Source organism: Amblyomma americanum, chromosome 10 (assembly GCF_052857255.1).
Source record: "Amblyomma americanum isolate KBUSLIRL-KWMA chromosome 10, ASM5285725v1, whole genome shotgun sequence".
Classification (NCBI taxonomy): domain Eukaryota; kingdom Metazoa; phylum Arthropoda; class Arachnida; order Ixodida; family Ixodidae; genus Amblyomma; species Amblyomma americanum.
The window spans coordinates 62,581,876-62,602,514 of record NC_135506.1 but is presented as its reverse complement, the minus strand read 5'-3'; the positions used below and the strand labels follow the sequence as shown (position 1 = coordinate 62,602,514).

General features: G+C 43.8%; 2 protein-coding genes across 2 annotated transcripts in view; one reads left to right on the top strand and one right to left on the bottom strand.

Annotated features, from left to right (window-relative positions):
• Nucleotides 1-11,854, top strand: part of Oseg1 (intraflagellar transport protein Oseg1) — a 38,768-nt gene extending 26,914 nt beyond the window's left edge. The window contains exons 17-27 of the mRNA XM_077641139.1: nucleotides 175-346; nucleotides 1,808-1,910; nucleotides 1,982-2,128; nucleotides 2,858-2,955; nucleotides 4,482-4,582; nucleotides 4,948-5,113; nucleotides 7,490-7,601; nucleotides 8,336-8,473; nucleotides 9,153-9,229; nucleotides 10,194-10,364; nucleotides 11,391-11,854. Of these exons, the coding sequence (XP_077497265.1) occupies nucleotides 175-346; nucleotides 1,808-1,910; nucleotides 1,982-2,128; nucleotides 2,858-2,955; nucleotides 4,482-4,582; nucleotides 4,948-5,113; nucleotides 7,490-7,601; nucleotides 8,336-8,473; nucleotides 9,153-9,229; nucleotides 10,194-10,364; nucleotides 11,391-11,480 (1,375 nt within the window). The 3' untranslated portion in view covers nucleotides 11,481-11,854. The remainder of the gene's footprint in view (nucleotides 1-174; nucleotides 347-1,807; nucleotides 1,911-1,981; nucleotides 2,129-2,857; nucleotides 2,956-4,481; nucleotides 4,583-4,947; nucleotides 5,114-7,489; nucleotides 7,602-8,335; nucleotides 8,474-9,152; nucleotides 9,230-10,193; nucleotides 10,365-11,390) is intronic.
• Nucleotides 11,855-12,482: 628 nt separating this feature from the next.
• Nucleotides 12,483-20,639, bottom strand: part of LOC144107910 (UPAR/Ly6 domain-containing protein bou-like) — a 47,528-nt gene continuing 39,371 nt past the window's right edge. Inside the window, exon 3 of the mRNA XM_077641140.1 lies at nucleotides 12,483-19,272. Coding sequence (XP_077497266.1) covers nucleotides 19,046-19,272 — 227 coding nt within the window. The 3' untranslated portion in view covers nucleotides 12,483-19,045. The remainder of the gene's footprint in view (nucleotides 19,273-20,639) is intronic.

The window sequence follows — 20,639 nt, the reverse complement described above, 5'->3', positions numbered from 1 at the left end:
CACAGTCTCGAGCTGCCCAGGCACAGTTCAGAGCTTGGCAAATGAAAGAGGCCACAAAACATGCAGGTTTTCATAACACATTTTGAAAACCATAGGGGTTACACAGAAGCTAAAAATATTCAGTGCAGCTGTGCTAGCCAATGAGCATGGGCACTGTCCACCTGCCTTGCGCAGACTGGTCGACCTGTCCCAGAGGCTGGACAAGCGCGACAGGGAGGCCTTGTCCCTCTGTGCTCGACTGCTGGTCGAGCAGCAACAACTCCTGGCAGCTGCAGACACCTTTCGTAGAATTGGCGACTCGGACAGCCTGGTCAAGCTCTACGTGGACACGGGCCAGTGGGACGAGGTGAGTGTGTTACACTAGGGGTTCGCAAAGTTTTTGTCTGTTTATTCACTTACAGAGCATACCAGCAGGGTGTTTAACAATGCACTGGTATATATATAGTAAAGAATACAGTAGAAGCTTGTTAGTTTGAAATCACTTTTAAATCAAGCGTATAGTTTATTCGAACTGATGTTACAGTCCCATCAACATCGCAGGCTCTGGGTGATACAAAAACAGGTGAGAGGAGTTGATTAGTTAACACGGTAACTAACTGAGATCTACTGATTAACTTGATATGTTTAGCAGTTCGATGTTTCGTTGTAACTAGCAAATTGTATTGGGCCATTGGTGCATCCAATGCCAATTATTATATGTGAAGAGATGCCACTCCCTTTGTGGCTGCGATAAGAAATCAGATATCACGCACACGGAACAGACTGTGGTAGCGGAGCTGCTGGCATTCAAGCCAGACGGAACGAGCCTGGGCACACCTAAGCGCACTTTGCAGACTCGCACGCCTCTTCCATGCCTCTGAAGGCTGTACTTCATAGTGGCATGTTGCCAACGGTAATTGCTTTCTTTCACACATCTGATATCTGTTACGGGATGCATTGATTGCCCACTACAATTTGGTAGTTATACAACCAAATGTCCAAGTGCTACAAATAAAAATGTGTTCGTCAGATCTTAGTTCATTGCCCTACCTGTTACCTCGTACCACTTGTTTTTTGATGTCTGCTAATGCTGACACTGTCGTCACACGCATAAATGTTATATCAGAAAGTATATGTCTGAAAATTATTTAGTAGTCTTCCCACAAACACCCTGCTTATGCATATGTACATGTGGACTAAGAGGTTCAGTTCTTTCTCTAAGGCACTCATCTCGGCAAGGAGCCCAGAATACTGTAGCATTGCTGGTGCCATTGTCAAGCTTGTGATTGGCCAAAATCATTGACACCAGTTCAACTAATTTATTTTAGTATACAAAAGGTTTTTCAACAAAGGAGTAAGCCGGGCTAGTTGGTACATTCTTTGCATGGAAACAGCGTCTGCTGCGCTGTTTCCATGCAAAAAAAAGTATTTTGGTTCATCTACCTTTTTGTGCAATTTCAGTGCATGTTAAACATCCCCAGGTGGTCGAAGTTATTCCGGAGCCCTCCACTACGGCACCTCTTTCTTCCTTTCTTCTTTCACTCCCACCGTTATCCCTTCCCTTATGGTGGGGTTCAGGTGTCCAATGATATATGAGACAGATACTGCGTCATTTCTTTTCCCCAAAAACCAATTATTATTATTAGTATTATTATTCATCTACCCTTCCTTTACACATCTCTGAAGCTATGTTCACTTCTGTTTCTGTTTTTGCTGCATTTCACTCCTGCGTTTTAGTATTTCTGCTGTGTATTTAAAAAATTTATGCATACAAACCTTGTGTGTGGTCTGCTACATGGTACACTCCACCAATGGTTGTTCCTTACAGGCCTTTGATGCCGTGGGGCAAAACGCCGAACTCCGTGCCAAGATCTGTGGTGACTATGCCAACTGGCTTGCCGAGAATGACCGTTTCGTCGATGCTCAAAAAGGTAAGCGCCTTCAGCAACTAGTTAATGGTGGCCACTGTTGCCTCAATGCCCGGCAACAAACTGACCTGCAGCATTCTACGAGGCTGGTCGTCAAGACGAGGCACTCAAAGTCTTGGAGCGCCTGACCCAGTATGCTGTCGACGAGTGTCGTTTTCGGGATGCCGGCTACTATTACTGGCTCCTCTCCAGGCAGATCCTCGAATCAGCTGGTAGGGAAAGTAAGTACATGACAGGTTTTCATTTGTTTAGTATTCAAAAGCAGCAATTAATGGGTGTGCAGTCGCGTCACCAGTCGCAGCAGCAGCAGTAAATGCTATGTCAAGTCCACAGTAGAACAAAGACCATGTTCAGTGATATCTCCGGCTACCACTGCCCCATGTCAGCCATGGCTGCACTCTTCTAAACTCCATAATCTCATCACTCCTCTTGTATTGTTGCTCTTGTCCATGTTTTCCTCTCTGTGGTATCCGTATTGTCACTGCAGTGCACCACTGGTTATTTGCACTGGTACTTTATTGTAAAGCTTGTGAGTGTAGCATGTGCTTGTTGGCATTTGAAGCCTTTACTATTAGTTATAACTCCATACAGCAGCTTGTTATCAGTGGTTTCTTCATTCTTGTGCTTATGGCTAACGTGAAATTTTTTCTTCTACTTGTTTTAGGATGCACGCTGGCAAAGATCCAGTGTGCATTGTTTCCTTCCTTTCTTCTCACTCTTTCTTAACAAAACTAAATTAGTCTGTCTAGACTGATAACTTAACTTTTGTAATATATTCTAAATCGTCTCAGTCTCCACTGCTGTGCTGAGCCCACATTTTGCTGAAGAGAGACGCTAATAGCATGAGAATGGAAAGCAATACGTTTTGACATTGGGTGGTTGTGTCACGGGGGGCGGGGTTCAAAGATGCTGTTATTAAGACAGGTTAATGCTAATGTGATGCTGCTCAGGTGATGCTGCAAGCAGAGAGGCCCTCATAAGCCGCTCGGCCCAGCTTCAGGATCTGGCTGACGTTTACTACGTCTACCACAACATTCATCGCTACATTGTGAGCTCCTGTTTCTCACATTTTCGTGTGGGCTTTATGACATTACGTTGGTGTGGTTCGTTTTAATGTTTACTGTCTTTGAGCAGGCTCTCTTTTTGTTTGTGCATGATGCTTCAGGACGAAAAGGAGAGGGTTCTGTCATTCCAGAGATGCACTTCAATACCGACACTTTCTTTCCACCTTCCTGCTCCGCTTAGAAGTTCGGGGCATAAGAATTGCAGTCATCATTCCTCACTGGATAGAGAGTTTAATGCTTTAGTGTCTTTAGCTATGTTTCCAACTTAAGTGGTTGTCTAAAAATTCTCGCACGTTCACTGTTTTCAGCCCACAACAATGCGACATTAGGCATCAGTGCCATGACCTTTGCATGGAGACGTTCATCCGCACCTCTGTACAAAGTCATACAAACTTTAATTACCATACCTGCTGTTTATTTGCTTTTCTTCAGGGCATGACGCGGTAGCATTAATGGGTTAATGCCCCTATAAGCAGAACTGGTCATTCTCAACTTTGCATTCACAGATCGCTGGGAGTCCTCATACCACTATTTGCGCAGTGATGCAGCGGCTAAACGATGTGGCACTGCCCTGCAATGGCAGGTGCTGCCACTGGTGAGGCTTGTGCAACCCTGGTTGCGCTTCCCTAACAACCTCTCATGACCAATCATGAATTTAACTGCCACCTGCCACGGTGGGCAGGTTGTGATGATGTCACAAGGTCACCTCTGTGGATTTCTCTGGGGGTTTTTCGCTTATGTTGGCTGCGGGCTTTCCACGGACGGGACCCGTAACATTGCCACATTAAAAACAGTCAGTAATCAGCAAGCTGTGGAAGACACCGGCAGACCACTTCAGTTACAAGCTTAACGTATTGCACTGACCACAGCAAGCACCTTAATTATTGTGCCTACGTCTAATTGCTATAAGATCGAGATGCCAGTTGTCTTAGGGAAGGGGAAAGCGAGAGAGAAAGCTCAGCTCAAGGAGAGACCTCCCCCAACCCCCCAATTTGGTCGGACACATCACCTTTTACATCACGATTTCTCCCCACAGTGTACCTGGACATTGTTATAATGAATGCAATATCGCTTGCATTAAAGAGGTAGTGATTAAGAAGGGCAGCATCCTAATTAGTCTTGGAGCAGTAAGATCAGCAATGAGGCTGCACTGGCTATATTTAGGCCATTGAGGCATCACTGCATGGTTCATAAAGCATCATCCTTCAAAACGTGGGGTTTCAAGGTGGATTGCTGAACAGTTAGACTTATTTTTCTTTTTAAACCTTGATATCAAAACAAGCAAATGGAGAGCAGGCATAGTGGCATAATGAACAAGGGAGCCGTAGTGCCTCCAGAACGTGTTCCCATCTTTATTGACCTTGTCCAGTTGCCAGTACACCTGTGGCATGTCTTTGTATTCTTGTTTAACATTTCTTACTTTTCACTTCCTTCATGGCCCTCTTTGGCCTAGCTAACTGCCCTTGCACCATTAAGACCAAATTATCATCACCTTCATCTCATCTTTCAGGAGGAACCCTTCACAGCTTACCTGCCTGAAGCGTTATTCAACATGTCCCGTTATCTATTCCATGAGCTCATGGATCGGTCAATACGGGGCGTCTCACTCGTGTATCCTTTAATTACTTTTCCATTTGCATATCTTTATGTTGATTATTGTAGCTGTGTTGTGCTAGTTTTTTCACACTATTTTTGTTTTCTTTCTGAATAGAAATTGATGCTTTGTAATATTATCTGTAACCACAGTTGCAGCTTTTTCCTCCCTCATCAATAGAGGCAGTGCTCGCTGGTCGGATCTGTATGTCTGTAATGTATGCTGCCTTTGCCCTTGTTTTTGTGTGGTCTGCCTAGCACGAAGTATATAAAATGCTCTTGCTATGGCAACCAATTTTTCGGGAACTGTGCACCGTGAAGTGCTTCTCAGTGTCATGTGGCCAGCAGTTTTGATTGTCACCCTTGACACGTAGATGACACAGTGGCGTGCTCTACGCACTATCAAAGCAGAGCCGAAACCTCGGCGCTCACCGGCTCGCACGACACTGTTACGAGCGGCTGCAGAGCCTTCATGTGCCCCTTCGATTTCGCGACACCCTGGACCTGGCTGCCCTGACAGTTCGGTCAAAGCCCTTCAGTGATGCCCAGGTTTGGCTGTGTTACTTTTCCGCTTGTAACAGTGGTAACAGTGTTAGAGAGCTTTTGTGGCGTTTACAGCACCCTTCTCTCATCAGTATGCATCAGACTGAAAGCTCGTTGATGTCCCACTTTGCACTGAATAAGCCACGTTACTTGGTTATCTTTCCGATGATGGTGTCGGCCAATAAGAATGCGCCATTTGTAAGCCATATGATTCACATGTGTCCAGTCATGGGTCCTCCGGGGAAGAGGAGCAAAAAGTTTGGCAATAATTTTATTATTTTATTAAGGTATGGTGTACTCTAATCCCAAGGTCATGGCTGATCCCTGGGTCACTGGTTCAATCCTGGCCACAATGTCCCAATTTCAATGTAGATGAAATGCCAAGGGGCCCATATGCTGTATGATATCAGTGCAGATTAAAAAACCCCATGTGGTCTAAATTGATCCGGAGCCCTCCACTATGGTATCTCTCATAGCTGGGCGCTAGACTTTTCAGTTTGAACCGAAATAGTCAGTAAAAGTATGCCAAATTCACTTCTTGAAATTCAAACTTTTTGGTTGGAGTTGTGCAGTTTATTATAAGTTTTAACTGAAGAACACCGATAAAAGTAGACCGAATGCACCTTTTGAAATTCATTTTAAACCAAAAAAAAAACGGCGATAAAAATACACCGAATGCATTTCTTGAAATTCGGTTTTAAGTTTTAACCAAAAAAGGTCAATATTCCTGATATACATGTCACACCTATCTGATGGCTATTCAGTACCAGTTAGAGTAGGTCACATGAGAGAATTAAGAAAGCGCTGGAGCCAAGAATGCAATGAGACATAAGTATCTTTGTAATTTAGTACCGGGGTTATGAGTTTGGAGGCATTGATTTGCGAACCAAGACACAGCTTGATGTATCTGGAAGCTCCACTTCCTAGCCAAGTGATATCGGCTAGCATGGTGCCATCTCTCCATGCTACATGCAAAGACACTGATACCTTTTGGAACCATAGCAAACAGCTGTCTTCACAAAATCATGCATAAACAGCATGAAAACATCATGTTGTGGCTTCCGCAATGGTTTACTGGTAGTTCCGTCGCTGCCATCAGCACACTGACCACATGACATGCGCAACTTCATTCAATACAGATTGCAACCAGAACATAGCGGCTAAGTTTTTAGAACTAAACTTTTGCTTACATGTTGTATCAGATCCCGATCATTTAACTTTGACGTTTTTCTTTTTTTTTTATGACTGTACGAATCCTTGTGCAAGGATTTTTCTCTTACTGCTGCACAAGCTGCTTGTGCTTAAAACAGAAGGACTAGACAAACTGTACATCACTTTTCACCGCATTTTCATTTATAGAAAGTAACATTTTCCGAAAAAAAAAAAAGAACAGGAGTTGCGTTCTCAAATAAACTCGAAAATAAGTCTGCCAAATTTTCAAAAAATAAAGAGGGAAAGTCCAACTCCTACTTGTAGCCCATGTGACGCTTAGGACATTCAGCTTATAATTTGCAAATTTCCCTCCTTTTACACAGATGTTCATTTGTTTTCTTTTACAGCATGTGCACTTGATGAAGAGGCACTTCTCAAAAGTCAGAAGATGCTTGCAATTGCAAGCAATATCCATCTGTTTTTCCCAGTACTTTGCAGCCAGATTGTCCCATGAAACTGCAAAATAATGTTGCCTTTGCACACATTATCCATCGACCATTTTAATATGTCTGCGCCTTCAGGACTCAGTGACAAGTGGCAAATACATACGTTGTCGTCATTATTCTCTCAATTCTGACTTAGACCCTGCTTTGGCCATTTCTGAACAAATGTATGGACCTTACTTTCATTGCCAGTTCCCCCCCCCCCCCCCTTTCTTTTACAGTGATATCAGTATAGGAGACTGTCTTGTCTAAATGACATCACTGGTGTAGTATGTCATAACCAAAAACTCGCTTTCACTCGCCAGTCAACAAGGATATGATTTAAGCGGCCCAACTTTAATATCGGTCATGTGCACTGAAGAATGTGTGTGGGGTGGGAGGGGGGGGCTTTAAAATATTCCGTCTTTGTTTGTACTGATGCTTTAACGGTGCAAATACAAGCATGATCACCTGTGTACTCCGTATTTTTTCATGCTGACTTTATCACAGTATCACCTTCAAAAAGTGCACAGTGCCCTCTAAGCTCTTTGCCAGCGTGGAACTTGATTTGACTTTATGATTTTTGTGTTGCTGTAAATACCAGGCTACACAATGAACACGAGAACGCTGCTTGACTGCATTGGTGTAGCTGGCTGCTGCGTTTTAATGCAAGAGAGCGATTGTATAGGATCAGTTTCTCTCTCCCACTCTCTCTGATTGTGGCTGACGACCCTCGGTATATTTTCAGGACCTGTTGCCCCTGTGCTATCGTTGTTCCTCAACCAATCCACTCATCAACCCACGTGGCCGCTGCTGCGTGAACTGCAATCAGCCCTTCATCCATTCTTTCATTGCATTTGGTAGGCTCATCATCTCCGAGTTTGTTTGGACAATATTAGAATAAAGTGCTGGTGCCTTCGATGTAGATAAAGTAAATAGATCCTAAAAAATTTTTAACCATTGTGTACACCGCAAAAGCAGTTCTTCAGCTGCCTGCCATAGATACATGACATCATTTAAATATAATGCTCCACTGCAGTTTTTTGAGCCGTAACTCACTTTGACCGGTTTGTGACAGCCTTTGACTGAAACGCTGTTTTTTTTTGCTTGCACACCGCTTCACGGCCCACAATGGCCTATTTGAGGTCAAGAAAAATTTTCCATAAGTATAGTTGGCGCTCAATAGTTCAAGCTTCATGGGGACTGAAAATTTATACCAGTTATGGGGATTTCAAATTACCAGAAGCATTTCTAACTCTTTTGATGGTGACATGACCAAAGTGTTAGTTGTTAAACCGGCTGTTTGAATTAAGTGAATCAAATAATGAGAATGCACTGCAGTGTATGACTAGTGTGTAATTTTTGTGTAAAAGAAGGTTACTCACAAACACCAAGTGACCTGTCTGCTTTTTTGGCATGCAGAAATACTTGCATATTGCATTAATCATGCATAGCCAGCAATCTAGAGTCTGGAGGATATATGGTAGGTTGCAGTCGTCCAAGAATGAATTGTGGCTTATTCACACTGCATGACACTTGCTGATCCACTATTCCTTGTGTGCAAATACTGTACCCTGCTCTCTTCCATGCAAAGAAATCCTTCCCCTGGTGGAGTTCACACTGGCGGAGGGCATCTCTGACGCTGAGGCCTTGGAGATTCTCGAAGGCAAGGCCAGGGTGCCGAGAGAACAGAAGAAGAGGCTGGAGTCACCCAGCCGGCAGATCATCAATGGCAAGGGCTGCCACTCCTTCTATACCGCACAAGTTTTCTTGAATAGCAGATCTTTGCACCACTAGAAAGTTCCTCATTGCGATGACCTACTGCCAACGTTGCTGAGGTCCTCAGTAAAGTTCTTTATGGCAAGGATGTAGCGGTTGTTGTAAGCCGCAGTTTCTATAAAGCATGCGGAACTTTTACTCAATCCTGTAATCTGTCATGTAGTTTTGCTTCAAGAGCTCGTGAAATTGGTGCCTAGATGAACCAGCTTATTTCCGTCGCCATGCGCTGTTTTCTGCCATGTTTACTATTCACCAACCAGCTCAACTTCGTACTGTCATCTTAGGAATAGCTCTTCCTGAACCTGCGTGGTCACATTGATGCTATTGAATGTGGCTGTGCTTTGAAAAACAAATATGCCTTGCATGCATATTTTGCCAAGGTGTTTCCAAGTACTTGTGGCACCGCCATCACTCGTGCCTTGTGCCCTGTGCAAGCACAGCAGGCCAGAGACATTGTTAGCTAAGGATTTTCGTGTGTGTCTTTTAATAAGCTTACAAACAGAATTAACTGTTAGCGCGTCTGGGGTTAAGAAGTCTAAATTGAACAGGTCGCTTGCCAATGTTCTCGTGGGATTTTAATGGGACACAGAGTTGTTCACAGCTGCTGTTCTTTTTCACATTTCTTTAACTAGGCTACGAAGCCCTTCAGATAAATCATGATGATCCATCAGATGAAGATCCTTTTGCATTCCAGCTTTCAAACTTGGAGGTGAGCTCATGGTTTTTCGTAATGTGAACCATCATTTCTTCTGTGATGGGATGTCTCTGAAAACAGCAGCACTGAACTTGCTAGGAGCCAAAGTGTTCATTTTGCATTGTATGTAGTAGTATATGACATCAGAGGGACACAAAAATGTTTTCCACAGTTGTTGAACACTGCTAAAACCACTTAGCAAGCCGTGGGATAATCTCCATTTCATCTCCGCGGGGTCTAAGTATGTAAAGTATGAATTGATTTAAACTGGGAATGTAAGGCATCTTATCTCTTGGCTGCAGAGTTTTACAAAGCCTGGGAAGCTAGTTACTGTAAAAGAAAAAAAGGGATTTTTTTTATTAGTTTCGAGAATATATATGCTGCACTAAATTGTCAGTGTACAAGCAATCAGTGTTTTGCATAGTTCACTTGTGCCTAGAGGTAAAGCAGGGTATAAATTCGGTAAAGCATTTGCCGTACATTTTAGCCACTAGTTGTTGGATATGTGTAACAGTGATCTCAGCATCCTTTCTGTCATGATCTCAGTTCTGAAACTGTTCTGTCATCGCAATAGATGCCTTCAGTGAGGTCAGTTCCTTGTTTTTTTCAATCAACGAAACAGGAGCGTTTGGTTGTCGTTGCTCACTTCGGTGTCTACTTTTGAGGCTTGCAGTCCCGTGTTGTGCTTTGTGCTTGCCTGCTGTGAGCCGGAAGGTTGTAGGTTGCTGTTTGTCAGAACAGTGGGTGTTGTAATAGGGAGTACTGACATGCATTCAGAAAGAAGCCATTTATTGAGAACACTGAACACGGTAGGCTACAGGGCAAACAGTATGACAGCTATGCCTGCAGTGGCCGTGTTCGCAGGGGCAGTACAGTAGGTATGATGCTTGGCCTGTGGTACTGTGGTGCCATCTAGCAACAAGTACTGTAACAGCGCACATCCGTTTCTTTACACTGCTGTGCACTTACTCCTCCCCAGGAGCAAGGAGAAATGAATGGTGGCCTGCCGGTGGTGCTGGATCGTGAAGCACTGGCAACCCTGGGGCCTCGCGACGTTGTTATCTGCCAGCAGCCTGCGCCCCTGCGCTACCGCTTTTACCGCAACGTCGTCCCCGATGTTGTCGTTGTGTCGTGTCCAAGTTGTGCCAAGGCGAGCAACCCTGCATCCTTACACTTCACTTTCCTGCACTGCTTGGTGTTTAGTTAGTGCGCACAAAATGCAGCCCCTAGCTGAGATCCTGACTTACCTTTGGTTAAGCTCCCTAGCCTTACAGTAATTCTAACATGGACAAATCGCACATTCCGTCAGCTTGCGCTTCTGTCTCAATTCTAAGGTTTTTGGATGGCCCACCATGGTTGTGGTTCATTTACTACATGTGTGCTTAATTCAAGGAATTATTCCACTTCGAATGCTTCAGATGTTTTGCTTGCTTTTGCAAACTGGAAGTCAGAAAATAATAGGCCTTCCATGGCCGCAAAACTGACTATACATTGGCATTTGCAGACTGCTACTCAGTGCCCTTGTGGGAACTTGTAAGGTATTATGAATAAGGAAACAAGTAATGAAATAAATAAACAAATAAGTAAATAAGTGCTTACAGGGCCAGGCTTAGCATCAAAGTGCAAAGGAGAGTAGAGAAATGCAAAATTGAGTGGCTAAGTCAACCATCTGGCATTGATAAACTTGTTCATTGCTGTCTAACATTTTCAATCATTGCCTCATTCCCACCTTTTATCTCTTTGCTTGACTTCAACTAGTGACTCTCACTGGAGAAACTACATGTTGGAGAAGCTTTTTCTATAGACAGAGCTGGATCATGTGTGATGATATTGCTGGTGTTGAAGTTTAACACCTTCAGAATCAGGCTGTTAATGTTTGCAAGGACTGAAAGCAAGCTTGTGGTGGCTTTTAATGTGTCCCCTGTGAGTGGGCTATTCGCATAACAACGTTATGTGAATGAATGATTGTCCAGTTTCTGATAGTTCAGACTTTGGTCAGGCCGAATCTTTGGGGTTCGAATTTATGCAAGTTGACTGTGCACATCTCCAGTAAAGCGGCTAGACCACGTTGCGTCTACTTTATTTGATTGAGTTAATATAATAATAAGAATAAGAAGAACACACCATTTCGTGGCCCTGCTGTCCAAGCATTCATGAGGCAACTTTAACGTTGCAGGTGTTCCACAACGATGACTTCGAGGTGCAGACACTTCAGACCAACGCCTGCCCATTCTGCAGAACAAAACTTGAGGATGCTGGTGCCTAAAGCTTCAGGTCAGGGAAGAGTTAGCTACTACATCAGGAATGTACACGTACTAGTCAGAGCGTCAGCTGCCAGCACCTATAACTTGAGGTGAAAGGTGACCACTGTCTACAAAGATAATGTTTTAGAGAAATACAGCTTGTCGAATGGAGTCAAATGTCACGTACTATTTTTTTCTTGTTCATGATGTGCCTGCCATAAGATGCTGTCAAGAGATTTGATTGCAGAGTTTGTTATTAAGCAAGGATGCAGTCACAAGATTGAAAGTACCCCAGTTTATGTAATTTTAGTCTTGTTTTTAAAGGCAGCTTTATGATTAGGGTTGTCTATCCTTGTGTTTTAGCAGCTGGTATAGTTCGCACTTGTATTCAAGTGCTAATGAAAAGAAAAGGAAAACGGAGCCATGAATGTCACAATATGTGTTTCTGCATTGACTACATAATGCAAAACCTTACAGATTGCACAACTGTTGCATGGAATGTAGCAAACCTCTAAGAGATCAGATTATGCCGTCTTGAAAAAAACTTGATGTAAGGGTACTCGCTGTCTTCATTTGTTTGGCATAACCCAGTTTTTAGTTAAACGTTATTCACAAAAGGAGGTCTGCTAACCCTTTGAGGCGGGCTCATGAATACACACAAAGCCCGCTTTGTTATTCGGAGGTTCACATTCTTTATGGGCCTATTGATAATACCAAATGAAACTGCACTCATCCAGTTCAGTCCTACAGTAGTCAAAACAAGAATTTTCTAGTCATGTATTTTACAAAACTGGCTTAAAAATCCACCATTCACATGTCTCGCCACTGCTCAAAAATTCCATGATGCAAGTTTTTTTTCAATACTTCATTTGTCCATGTCAGTAAAGCGGGCCTAATGCATTCTTAGAGTTAGTCACATCATCTGTGCTTTGGTCATCGTAATGCCTTTTCCGCCAACAGTTGCTTGAAGGGTTTTTCCATCGCTTGCAATGGTGTACAATGGACTCCAAGCACTTGAGACCAGCTGTTCCCCGGGAAGTGGTCTAAAACATTTTTATTAACGTAATTGGCACATACTCATGGGAGTCACTACATTGCTGAGGGAAAAGACTTCCCACAATCAGCTTTTAAGTCCACAGCTGATGAGCAGAAATGAAAGAAACCACAGGAAAGCTGAGTAATCGATTACACAGGAAAAGGAAGACTGAAAGATGCTGAAGCATTATCAGGTTTACCAAGAGAGATTGCATAAAAGGCAGAGTCATCGGGTGACAACAATTAACACAAACGTCTAGAACTGGAAGGCAAAAATAGGGCACATAGAGGTCATATTGGCATGACATACGATGTTCTGTACAATGACACTGACAAAATGAATCCGTGTGCTCTAGTGTCTTCACTCACATCAAGTGGTTAAATCACAGCCTGGCATTGCGGGCCAAAGCTACAGGGACACGGCTTCTTTAAGGCTTTTGGGCAATCGGGACTTTCATCATCGCAAAGATTTAAATGTCACACCTTGACATGATAATGTCAGCTCAAGTGGCATGTATCATGATCAATATTATTCCATTTAGATAAATTTTTCGACACTCTGCATGTTGCCCACTGCCTAACCTCTCACTAAAAACCCACTGCTCACATATCACCTGTGTGTAAATTGAGCCTGCTGAGAACGGAAATGATGAGCTAGCATTGACTTCATCAAGACGTTCCAGCCTCAGGGTATCCCGCTGAGAAGAAGCTTCTGTTGGGCCCAATATTTTATTTTTCCTGTTGTAGTGCACAGGCAGTTTAGAAATTCTTTCATTAGGCAATGGTCACCCTGATTCAGTGAAGTATGTTGCCATCAAAAAGTGAAAGGCTAGTCTCGAGCACTCAGTGGAAACAGTATTTTGATCTAAGTCCTTAGTTTTCTTTCACTGTATAAAAGAAAAATTCTCTCTTTTTACAGTCATCTCTGGCAAGCGTAGCTGTTCCGTAGTTCCCTCGCCTGACAATTTTCTGTGGCATAGGCTTACCCGGAACACGTTACCATAGATAGCACACCCTGAGTGCAGAGACTGCAGGCCTTATTCACAATTATTGGTTAGTGCTGACAGAAGGAGACTCTGTTAAATCTACTGTGCTCAAAGCACTGCCTGTGAAAGCCTCAGAGGACCCGTTATGCTCTGCACTGCTGCTGAAAAATCATTATCATGCACTGCTGGAAAATTGCTGAAAGTCACAGACTTGAGAAGGCTTTTGGAAATTGATCAATTCTGCTTCTCTAAGTCTCTGGGGTTCAACTGTTTTTCCTGTAAGGCAACAAATTCCACCTCAGTCAGAGCACCTGTCGCCTAGTGACATCATTTCTCCTGCACACCCTACATGTTTGCATATGGAAATTAGAGTGGGCCCTAGCTAGAGCTGTCTCCAAAATCCCAGACAACTTGCAGGCAGTATTGCACAAGTGATGGCGTTCATCACGCGAGACGTTTCAAATGGTATACATCAATCTCTTTAACAATGATAGTTAGCGTCTAATTTAAGGTGACATGTTTTCGCAAATGACCTTTGGACATCCTTGGTAGAAGGGGGATGTTAAATGTATGCCTGCAATAAAGCTGCGTCAACCATCAAGTAAATGCTTCTCGTTAATGTATGTTCATGTTTTATTTTATTTTTTTCCCGCTGTCACAGTGGTGGCAAAATGCTTTGTGTCAAAACACTTGTGGCTCTGCATTTAAGCGTTGCTGCATTGGCTTGAATGACAGTGTCTAGCAATGGTTATCAATCACACACTGTGTTTTCCCTCTGGAAGATATAAATGGGATGAGCGGTTTAAACTTTGAAATTGTAGAACAGGTATTCTTGCAGTTAAACCAAGTACTATGCGGCTATTTACAGAGAATAAGTTTTGGGGTACAGGGCCACATGTTATCTTGCTTTATTTTTCATTGCAAGATTCATGTAGGCTGAGTATCTTTACACCACTGAATTTAAATATAAATGCAACAGTGTTTACAAAGATCAAGGTGGCTTAACAGTGTGATTTGAGTATCCTTGATGTTGAGTAGATTCAGTTGTTGATTAATCCAGTTTTGCACTACTTTCTATTAATCCTGTGAATGCACAGTTAATAAAGCAGCTACATTAAAGTTGCAGATGTCTTACCACGAGGAAGTTTTTTGCTTGCTACCGAGTCGCACCTTAGGTGCAATGTTTAGACAGAAACTAAATTTTTTCTTATGGTTGCTTGTTATTTAAAGTTTTCGTAACTGCTTTAGTTTATAAACTGTACAAATTTTATCATGTAAAACGTCAGCTCCTTTTAATCTTTCCCCTTCAGTGTACATTAACTCGGTGAAGCCACCACACCTTCATGCCTCTGTACATTATACATTCATTGTTGGTTTTAAGAGTAATGCTGGAGTAGTTAAGACAACAGATTTCGTTACTTGCCCTGAAAGGTGTTTCAGGACTAATAACAATGAGCAGTGGAACTAGTTATCCAGGTGCATGTGGCTAATCACAACATCAATCCGAAAGACTTGTCTGAAAATGTGCGCAATCTGCGAAGATACACAGAAAAACATGTATCATGTGCTCCGGTACTTGTACTTTTGCCTAGCTAGAAGCACTATTTTCACGGGCACCCGAGTTGACACATTCCAGACCTATGTGGTTGGCTTACGAGTGCGTGTTAACAGTGCATTTGTTAAAGCCGTCACCTCCTGCTTTCACTGTGCAGCTACAGAAACTTTTCCGCAGTTTATATACTCATAAAGTTCTGTGCATGGAACTCCCATAAAATCACACATCGACTTCCAGGCATACCCTTGCACATCCCTTACTCACTCTTCAACATTGAAACATAGACCATCAATTAGAGCAGGAATATTGAAGGCAGGCAAGACCCACATGCATTAGAAAGAATGTAAAGGAGGGCAAAAATGGTAATGATAAGACAGTCAGAAAGAATTGAGGCCTTTTCGTGAACAATACAGTGTTGTGCACCTTTATCGTGAAGACTTAAACTTTTCTCACCTCAACCGCTGGTTCGTTTACATTGAAACTGCGCACAGAACTTGGGTATTGCCACTTTTGTCTCGTAGTAAGCTTGTCAACAGTACTTACCTGGTTCAGCCGCACATGATGCAAACCCGGAATCGTCTGCCTCAAAATCGACGAACCGAAAGCTGGCAACTCTGGGGTTTTGCCGAAGGGCGTTAGTGGCGCCATCTGTAGGTAGCATAGTAAAGTGCCACGACACGAAGGGCACCGATGTCAGCTTTATAAGCTGCACAGCTCCCTTAATGGTGCCACTGCCGCCCTTTGCGGAAGTCCAGCGGCGGCGGCTTTCAGTTCGTCGATCTCTGCACAGAAAATTACAGAGTCGCATCATTTGTGGCTGAATCAAGTAAGTGTTGCTGTAAAACTTGCAACGAGGCAAAATTTACCACAATACGCAAGCTCTGTGCTCAGTTTTTGCACAAACAAGCCAGCGGTTGAGGCAAAACAATTTTTTGAAGTCTTCGCGATAACGATGCACAATACTGTATATGGAGTTCCACGACTACCTCGCATTGACAACAATCGATGAAACAGCACAGGATATAGAGTTCACTAGAGAAGCTGAAGGATCAAGCCTAGTGGTAGCAACAACTCATTTGACACCCTCAGGAAAAAAAATAAAAATTTAAAACGCAAGAGCAAATGCGCACAGAGATTAGATATCTGTTTTCTTCGTATTGTTTTCACACTTAATAGACAATGTCAAAAGTTGGCCAAGCCAAAATTTTCCCCAAATAAACAGTCCGGCAAGTTGTGCGCCATTTCAGGGTTCATTGAAAATCAAAGTCGAGGAAAGACATTGTACAAGAGTCAGATATTTTGCATTCTAGCAGAAAAGAGCACATGACCGACTGTGCTGGTGTGTATGGTGCCTGTTTTTTTAATAAATTGTTTTCTGCAAATTCGACTACACGATTAGCATCTTTTGTGGTTTTTAGTGTTACATATGTGCTTTGTGCCTTGTCCTAAGTTGACACATTTTCTGGTTGTCGCAAACTGCAAACTGTGTTGCTGCCACTATATGACGGCCTTTCTCTTTACTTTTTAATCCATATGTGCTGAATGAAAAAAATTCACAAGGACATCTAATTACATTATGAGTTGGCAGTGCGGCAGCATTAAAGCTGTTCATGCCTTTACTGCAAGTGACGTCACTTCTCTCCAGCCAATGGGCAAATTTTACGAGCGACGACACATTTTTTCCTACTAAAGCTTCTAATTTTATCGCATTAATTATGTAGCCGTAGTGATGGAACTCTGTCATAGTGGCTTTGGTTTCTGCCGTCTCATCGTTCTTGTAATAAATGGGGCTTTTCTGGGCCTGAAAACTAAAACATCATGGCTACCGTTCATATTTTGTCGAACCCAGTAAAGCAGTTTGAGCGAAACAAAGTGTGTTGAACTTAGTGGATTGATCAACATACTTGTTGAATTCACGGCGTGTGTTGTACTCGTGTGTGTGTGCATTAGCTGTGCTTCATCCCACTATGCTTCCTAAGTTCCTCTATGTTTATGTGCAAGCACACAAGACTGCAAGGTCCTGTTTAATTTAAGTTTGGTTTCGCAGTACAACATATAACACAGGTGAACAGCCCATTGTTTGTCACTAGTTATGGTTAATGTTGGGCTGTTCTGTGGTGCCTGCACTTGGCATTGCTGAGCATTGTTGGGGGTAACAACTGTCTTTCACACTCTCTAAAGCCCCGTGGTACGTTCACATTTGGGCGTTCGACTTCAAGACCGAGAAAAATTCGCTGCCACCGAAGTGCTGCTGCATTCACACTTGTTATACCTGTGCTAACAGTGTAAATGCAGGTTTGTGTGAGACGTTTACAGGCTAGAAGCACAGCAGAAATCTGCGCATCTCTGCAATCCAATTATCAACATCCAGCTGCTCCAGCTTGCTGCCATGGTGCCCATGACATCATGCGCAAGCCATCTATTTCCTAGCAGTAAGCAAACAGTTTTTCCGGTGCAGAAGTAGGTTCGATCCCGGCCGTGACGGTCACATTTCGATGGAGGCGAAATTCTAGAGGCCCGTGTACTGTGCAATGTCAGTGCATGTTAAAGAACCCCAGGTGGTCGAAATTTCCGAAGCCCTTCACTACGGCGTCCCTCATAGGCTGAGTTGCTTTGGGACGTTAAACCGCCATAAACCAAACCAAACTAAAGACTTTTTTTCTTATGGTGGCCGAGAGGGACTCTGTGGAATGTGACGTGACATCAACTCAGAATGTTCAAAAAACCCCTGGTGTAGCACTTTAACATCAAATGCCCAAGTGTGAATGTTCCATCGCGGCACAGGGTGTGTCTCAAAAGACCCACCACACAGCCTGGAACCAGATCCTAGTCACAGGTGCGGTGGGTTCTTTACTTCTGGAAAACTTACTGCAGTATATGTCTGGCATGTAGTATTCAAAAATGCGCAGCTAGCCATCGAATCTAAATGGTGAAATTCCTAGGGATGAAGTGCAGTCTGATGTGTAAGAACAGATTTTCTAGTTTAAAAGAGCATCTTTGTGCACAATTTTATCCGGCACCAAATGAAGTAAATGCTATGCGGCTGTCATTCAGCTGCAAGTGGGTGCAGTTTCTATGACATTATCACACTGTGCTGCAACAAACAAACATCCGGGGCAGTCTCGCAACAACCAGCATCATGGCTACACTGGTAGCTATGACGTTTGAATTGAATTAAACATCGTACCTCTTTCAGCTGTTTGACAGCACAACTGTTGGCATGGCATTTCCTACAGAGAGAGGTACTCACCTGGAGGGGTACCTTGGGCAACAAACGGTAATGCTGATTAACGGTCATCACAGGAACAGTCTGCATCAGCCTGTCAGGCTGCTTTACGTAACCAGCATATAAGAGAAACTTAACAGCTTCGTTACAATGAATCTACATATATTCATGTAAAATGAGCTAGTGGCTCAACAGGACAGCCTGATATAAGAGGGAAGGTGTAAATAGTATGCGGGTGTCACTCACTGCTTGGGCACCGGTATGAACAAGTACTTTGTTCTCCGTAATACAACTCTTCAGTGCACAGCTGCCACTGTAGGGGTATAACTACAATTAACGTCCATTTCAGTGTAGCCAAATGGCTGCTAGGAAAGTCTGAACAGCTTTCTCAGGTTGTAGTTCAAGAAAGATTTGTCTCAATCCCAGCTAGGACTAAATTTTTTTTAACTACAAAGATGGGAGGAAAATATCTTCACAGCCATTTGGCTGCCCTCAGGAAAATGTTAATTTCAGTTATTCCCGCAATAGAAAACGTAGTGCACGTTGTGGAGATTTCCATCAAGATACATAATACAACTGCCACAGCTGCCCTTGAGCGTTCCTCCAACGGTGAAAATTGCGGGTAAACACAATCCAGAAGTTCCCTCCTATATCGGGCTGCTGTGCACTCAGTTAAGTGCGAGAAAGGGCAATACACAACAGCAGCAGACACGGCGTGTGTCTCAAGTACAACGCTGGCTACGGTTATGCCGGAGGTAAGCACAGTCCTTGTGTCCAGTCCGGTCATCACAGGGGATGAGTCAGCAGCACTTTGCGGGAAGAGGCTAGGACGGCCAATAGGAAGGCCAGAGGGGCGTGGCGTCGCAAAGGGGGTGGAGCCGTGTTGCATCCGTCATTGTTGCATGTCAGAATGCACCCGCGCAGAATGTCATCCCCATATCGGAACACGCCGCATGAATTGTCCATGGTCTCCAGAGAGCAGATCCGGATCACCATCTCGACATTGGTGTCCACTGTGGCGTTGTCGGGGAAGAATTAATGCCAGATGGGGTACCTGACGTTAAGAAGTATGCATGCACACACATATTGTACTGAATAGTAGAAAAACGCACGTGTGTCAGCTGTCACCGTAATTTCACACTACACAAGATTTTGCAGTTCATTAGCTGTCGTGCCTAAATTTAACAATCTGCAGTAGACGACAGTGTTTGTAGCATAGCGGCCAAAACGCGGCTTACCTAAAAAAGGCGCTTAGCATAGTGCGTACTGCTGCAGTATAGCGCACGCCATCGGTACAGATGCGCAGGTCGCCTTGAGGGTGCCAGGTACTGGCCAGCTGCACGCATGCCTGCCATGTTTGGACCAATCAATAAATGTGCACTGGCGGCACGCGCTAAGCAGTAGGGGTATGCAATGCGCTATAGGCCTCTATTATGAAAACGAAAACGCCTTGCTTTCAGGCGTCCAGCCAACAACTCAGGGGTTAACTATACAGTCTATATTGGTGGAAAATTTGAGCCATGTATTCGACTGTGTTTGTAAAAAAAAAAGGGATTCGGCATGATTTTCATGAGTAAAATTTCTCTATTGGTGGCGGGCGGTGTTCCCCCCCTTATAAATACACTCCTGCCACCACCCGATTTCAAAGGGGACGGTCTTAACTTCCAGCCGTCTGTGGTCACATGACTCGGGTGCTCAGGTATCGCCTAGAGGAGTACGTACTTTCATGGGGATGGCAAAGGCTGAGCATGATTCAGCTACCGCTGACGCTTCACCCCGGGAGAGGGCGGCATCTGAGAGCACGGAACGAAATAGAAGAGCCGGCTCCTCCAGTTCGTCATTATGTTCCAAGCTCTGCGGGAAACCCGCCCCTTGTGCCAGGGCATTGCCGGCGGTGTTCGGCACTTCGTTTGTTGTTGCTTGAGCCGCAAGTTACGATGGATCAGAAGCAGCAAATTTTCCTTGTACTGTTCAAATTCACAGCTACAGATGCAAGTCTAGCATTATTTCGGATGCAACACTACACTGAAAACTCGATCGTCGCATAATTCGCCCGGAAAATATTCGGTAAGTCGCCCAACATTTTGCTACTTCATGGCATCAACGGGATCGCTATGAATTTAAGCGTAGCACAGTACACGCTATGCTGATCGCTTGCCGCCATTGACAGCGCCAGTACCAGAGTGCACGGGAAAATGGCACTAGTTGCCTGCACATGGATGCAGTGACTCTAGCACATGGCACCTCAGAAAAATCTTCGCATGCAAAGCAGCAGCGCTGCACCTGTGACGTCGGCTGCGCCACAAATAATTGTAACACTACCAGTCTTCCGTGCACGAGGCCACCACAGATATCTGAGATGCACTGAGGTTTAGGAACA